This window comes from Chiloscyllium plagiosum, chromosome 1 (assembly GCF_004010195.1).
Source record: "Chiloscyllium plagiosum isolate BGI_BamShark_2017 chromosome 1, ASM401019v2, whole genome shotgun sequence".
Taxonomy (NCBI): domain Eukaryota; kingdom Metazoa; phylum Chordata; class Chondrichthyes; order Orectolobiformes; family Hemiscylliidae; genus Chiloscyllium; species Chiloscyllium plagiosum.
In genome coordinates this window covers 90884273-90890505 of record NC_057710.1, presented here as the reverse complement: position 1 = coordinate 90890505, position 6233 = coordinate 90884273, and the positions used below count along the sequence as shown (strand labels likewise).

Here is a 6233-nt window from a genome sequence, read left to right as displayed (position 1 = left end):
ACCTTACTAGTTTAAATCCTCCCAAGCAGTTCTAGCAAATTTCCCTGCCAGTATATTAGTCCCCTTCCAATTTAGGTGCAATCCGTCCTTCTTGTACAAGTCACTTCTACCCCAAAAGAGATTCCAATGATCCAAAAATGTGAATCCTTCTCCCATACACCAGCTCCTCAGCCATGCATTCATCTCCTCTATCCTCCTATTCTTGCCCTCACTAACTCGTAGCACTGGGAGTAATCCAGATATTACTACCCTTGAGGACATCCTTTTCAAATTTCTGCCTAACTCTCTGTAATCTCCCTTCAGACTTTCAACTTTTTCCCTTCTAATGTCATTGGTTCCAATGTAGACAATGACCTCTTGCTGGCCCCTCTCCCCCGCGAGAACATTCTGCACCCTCTCTGAGACATCCTTGATCTGGCACCAAGGAAACAACACACCATTCTGCTTTTTCTCTGCTGGCCACAGAAACGTCTGTCTGTACCTCTGAATCCCCTAACACAATTGATCTCTTGGAAGCTGACGTACCTCTTGTTGCATTAGAGCCAGTCTCAATACCAGAAACTTGGCTGCTTGTGCTACGTTCCCCTGAGAATCCATCACCCCGTACATTTTCCAAAACAGCATACCTGTTTGAAATGGGTATATCCACAAAAGACTCCTGCACCAGCTGCCTACCTCTCTTACCCTTCCTGGAGGTAACCCATCTATGTGACTGTATCTGAGACCTTCCCCCCTTCCTATAACTGCCATCTATCACATACTGTTGCTGTTGCAAATTCTTCATCGCTTCTATCTGTCTCTCCAACCGATCCACTCGATCTAATAAGATTCGTATTCTACAGCATTTATGGCAGATATAATCCGCAGTAACCTTTAAACTCTCTTTGAACTCCCACATCTGACAAGAAGTACATATCACTGCAAAGGCCATGTTTGCTCCCTCACAATCTACAGACCCAGAAAATAACACCGTCTTATTCCTCTCCAAACACTGCCCCAGGTTAAATGAATAGCTATGGCTTATATTTTAAGTTTAATCAAGAGAATTATCTCCAAAAACATATAATGAAGAAAGAATCCACTATACTCATACTGCAGCCTTTCTGTTGGAGAGACTTAAAACAACAATTAACTTATCTGATTCTGTGCTGTGAACTTCGCCCAACAGTTCCTCCAAGATTAGTTGTGAATTTCACTGTTTGTTAATTTTCCCAGATGTACTTCGATGTCCAGCGATACACAAAATCAAACAGCAAAGGCAGAAACTGTGCAGGTTCTCTCTCTCTCTTTCTCTCCTGCACTGTCCTCACCATGTGTTTCCTTTGTCTGCTCTTCTCCCTTTTAAAACTGCTGTTGTTTTGACTTTTTTTCCCCAAAGTTCCAAAACAATACAACAGCATATAAAACAGTAACTGCTGCTCCTGGAATTCAGGGAAATCACCTCCAACACCTAAAATACCTCAAAAAAAGGAGCAGCTCTAACAGCCAGAAATTTTTCCCATCCTCCATATTAGTCTTTTCAATTCCATTTCCCTTTCCTTGATTTACTCTTTGCTGTGGAATTCCATCTCCAGTTTTTTTTAATCTCTTCATCCTTAAACTGCTTTGACCGCAACTGAATATCACCTGATTTCAATGCTTCACTACTTAGAGTGCCTGGTCTCTCTTCTGTTTTTTCTAAACCCAAGTGTTGTGCTTGTACCTCAATCATCTCTGTCTTCGCTGTGTCAGGTAGTGCTGCTTCCAGTTTACTCACCAAGTCAATTAGTCTGAGTTTTCAATGTACCCTTAAAACAAGTCTACCATTTGCAGAAAATCCATTTTACCTATCTTTTAGACCCAGGTTAAGAGAAAGTGTCGATCAGGTGTCTATACATAATGAGGGTTACTATTTATTACAAATAAATAACTTCTAGTTAAGGATTAGCAATTATGAACACTTGACATATAACTCCACTACTTAAAATTCTAACCCCTCTCTTGTGAAACTCCACAGCACAACAACATATAGATATGTTTAAGCCATGTTCAGGAGGCATCTGAATGTTACCTTACTGGTTTGCTGCAGGAATTGTGACTTTATCAGTATGTTGCTCCCTACCTGATCACATGAGTCCCCAGATGCTAATGAAAGTCACTTTTCAGAATTAGTTGTAATTACTGAATTTTATTACAACTCAATAATTGAATTATTCTGCATTGTTAGTGAATAAAACATGGGCAGATTCATGAAACTTCATTTTAAAACTTGCACTTGACTTAAACTCATGTCTGAATCCGTCACCATTAGACGATATTTCCTTTCAGAGCCAGATGCAGATTTTAAATGTGAGGGGGTCAGGTGCTTATCAGTGTGCCTTTCATCTATTCCATGATATCATAAGGCAAGGCTAATTGGATAGCCTAACCAGCTGACAATACCACCAATTCTCACAATATCCAACAATGGCACGTTGTACAGTATTGCCTTGTAATTTTCCAATGCCTGTCAGTCTCAAAGAGATTGGTTCCATTCTAAGAAATTTATATTTGAGGATGAAAACCTTTTCTTCAGAACTTAACAAGACACCTTCTTCCACAGAGTGGTGAGAGGGTGCTATTCCAAATTTTCAGACTCCTGTGGCAGGAAATATCATAAATATATCAAGTCTTTGTGATCTCATCACTATCATTTTGGACAAACTCAGTGCTAAAGTGGACCGGTGGGCTGAACAAGCATCCTACCATTTGCCTGGTGCTACAGCTGCCAAAATGGAATTTCTAGGCCCTTCAGTTTATAAGCTGCAAGTTACGAGATGCATCAAGAAAGTCAGTGTTACATCAAGATGACCATGGATTGTGTACAGAAATGCCATTTAATGACTCATCAGTTTGTGAAAAGCCCTTGTTACTGCATGGACAGTAATAGCAGCTCTAAATTGCATTGTCTCAATCAATACAAATTTTCTGTTTCTCAAAATATTTCTCTTTTCACCACAGGTGGATGCTCATGGAAATATTCCACTAACAACTCTTGAAATTCGGAACGAAGTGAAAGCTTCTGAGGTGTTCACGAATATCAATGATCCAAGAGCGACCATGTTTTCTTATGACAATACCAACATCCAATACAGAAGGCCAGCTACCAGCAGAGATGGCTTTGGTAGAAGCACACTAGAAAGGCACACAGTTCAGAAGAAGGGACGCTTACGGCGACGAACATCACAACTGAAAATTAAAATCCCAGATTTGGCTGATGTGAATGCCATAGACAGGTGGTCACGGGTGGTCTTTCCTGTTACATTTGGGTTTTTTAACTTGGTGTACTGGCTGTACTATGTGCACTAACTCAGACAGTATGTACAGTACAGATAGGATTCCTTCTTTCTTTTGATTTCATTTATTAACCCTTAAAGAACTGTAGTAGCAAAATAGCAACAAGTTCAAGGTAAGATATTCAGCTCTTATATTATTGTGGGGATTAAATACATAAGCGTATTTGCCAATGAACTTGTGTCTAGTTAGGATGAATAGTTCAGTTTTGAAATAAATTGCTTTCATTCGATGCTTAACTCCTAATGACAGCTATTCAATATCTTCTGCTTTGAAAGATTAGGGTTGACAATAATGGTTAAGATAGTGGCCTCATCCACCAACTTTCCAACTGGAAAAATGGTGGCAACCTTGTCATAGCTGCTTTTGGGAGCCCTGACACGATGACATTCAGCAGGTAACTGTTGCCAGGGCTCCCATACCTTGAGAATGAAAGAGCTGCTGGCCAATTGGCTGCAGTTTTCCACCTAACTGTGGAGCTGTAGCCAGGAAGGAGGGCCCAGGAGGCGGGTACGGTGATTCACCAAAGCCAGTGGACAAACCTTGGTAGCGAGACAGTGAGCAAAGATTGGGGGGTGCACAGGAGAAAACCAGTTCCCTTCATTTAAATGTAGGCTCAGAAAGGTCCCAGACCACCTACCCACCTGAAGGCCAATTAATCCCTTTAAGTGGCCAATTGAAGGACTTGGTTCATTACTACTGGCGACATTTTACCAGGGGCAAGTGAGAATGCTCAAGTCACATGGGAGGGCCACCCACTATACCCTGAGGGTTCAGGGACTGGAGTGGAGGCTTCTGCGAAACTGTACCCTATGGAGAGCCCCACCAAAGACAAGAATGTCTGCCACTGAAAAATGTTCCCTTCTCCCCAAACTGACATCTTAAACACACACCAGACATTATTGTCTGACTGACTGTAAAGAGCCTGCCCTAGTTATCTAACTCTGCATCACACACTCCCTCCCCCACCCACCATGGCTGCGACTTAAGGTTTCCTGCAGAACCAGTAGTGACAACTACTGCTGGCGGTGAAGAGTTGTCAGCCCTCTGATTGGTGAACAGATTTGTGGGGGAGGAAATAATCATCTTCTTTAAAAGTTCGGAAATACTGAGCTGCCTGATTAACATTTAGATTCATCTGGGCTCCCCAGAAATGCAATGGAGTTGCCACCATCTTTCCAGCTCGTGATTAAGACCACCAGTATTGACATTAAGCATAGCTGGTGTATGGCATCCCACTACTATTAGAAAACCAATGATAATGTGTTGACGCACAAGTGGCAATTGACTGTGTACTGAATGGTCTCTGTTTTCCCACTGGACAGGATGACTATTCATGACCATTCCCATCCTGCTAGGACATTAAATACCACACATTGTGTCTGATTAGGAATCAAATCACTTTATTCCTTCATAAAGTGTATGAGCATATGATCTTCAGACTTAATTTTCCCTTCTTACACATGCAGGAAAATAAAAAACACTAGCTAGAAATTACTATTCACAGTTTTAGCGTGTGAATGCTGTCAAATATTTTTCAGTATTACCCATTTCATTTGAAATGAATTGTCTTCTGCAAAATGACAGCAATTGCAATGTGTGTGTCAGCTAATGTTGGCAATAGTATTTTCTAGGCCACATTGGGTAACTGGAAAGAGAGTGTCAGGTTTGGCAGACTGGATGAGTGGATGGCTGTGAAGGTTAAACTGTTAAGTTTGAGCAACTTAACCAGCACCCAACTATAATTCTCTCCTTATGATATCCTCAGCACTCAGGCTCGCACAAAATCCTGTTGGCAGCTCTAATATCCTTGCTCTGCCCCAAACCTAACTGCAACCTCAATACAACCCAAAACCTTCATGTCCTCACTTCCACCAAAGTCCCAGTGGTAAATCCAAAGATACAGGCCTGATATCCAAGTTCATTTTTTACCCCCACCCTGCAGTCCTAATCAGAGCCTGGCACCTTTAGCTTCTACTGACAAGAGAAAAAGTGCCCATGGATCTCTGGCTGTCTGCCTTTGTTTTTGCAACCACCCAGCTGCCAAGCTGCCAATCACCACCAATTAAAGGAGGTCCTTTAAAATGTGACACCATGCTCCTTCTCAAATCACCCGCCACCTAATTAATATCTGGATTCTGCACAAAAAAAAACTATTTTCTAATCAACCTGTTCAGAAATGTTGTTACAACACCTCTGGAACAGATGGGACTTGAACCCTTATGAGATACACTCGGACTCTGCTTATTGGACCAGATTTTGCTGGTTTTTGTTCTGCTCTGTTTTTGTATTATTTTTAACTATTTTGTTTTAGGAGAATTGTTTTATGCTTCCTCATGCAACTGCATTTTTACTACATTTCCAACATGTTTTTATTTAGTTTTACTGGTCTACATACTTGTTATCAGTGCAATTGGATGGGCCGTTTTATATATTTACAAACTTCATAGTTAACTTACAGCTGTTACAACATGCATTTTTTATAGTGTAGTGATTGTTCTGGCTTAAAATATATCGAAACATAGGATATATAGAACGTACTCATCTCTCCCATGTTTATATATCAAGCTATTTTCATTTATAGGTAAAAACAATGACTGCAGATGCTGGAAACCAGAGTCTAGATTAGAGTGGTGCTGGTAAAGCACAGCAGTTCAGGCAGCATCCGAGAAGCAGTAAAATCGATGTTTCGGGCAAAGGCCCTTCATCAGGAATACAGTCACGAATACATTTATAGTCTTTTCAGGTTTTATATTATGAATGCTCCCAAATTAAGCTCTCCCAGAGACTTTAACATCAGTAAGCGTGAGATTCAAAGCAATTTAACAAAGTGATAATTGTTATTTTGAAACATGCGTGGAATTTTTATCACAAATAGCAACTGGAGGAAACTGTCCCATCTATTTTTCTCTTTACACTTT

The 6233-nt window shown here is 40.8% G+C and overlaps 1 protein-coding gene across 1 annotated transcript in view; it reads left to right on the top strand.

The window, feature by feature from the left end:
• Positions 1 to 5967, top strand: part of gabrb1 (gamma-aminobutyric acid type A receptor subunit beta1) — a 286470-nt gene extending 280503 nt beyond the window's left edge. The window contains exon 10 of the mRNA XM_043691745.1: positions 2980 to 5967. Coding sequence (XP_043547680.1) covers positions 2980 to 3327 — 348 coding nt within the window. The 3' untranslated portion in view covers positions 3328 to 5967. The remainder of the gene's footprint in view (positions 1 to 2979) is intronic.
• The last annotated feature ends 266 nt before the right edge of the window (positions 5968 to 6233 follow it).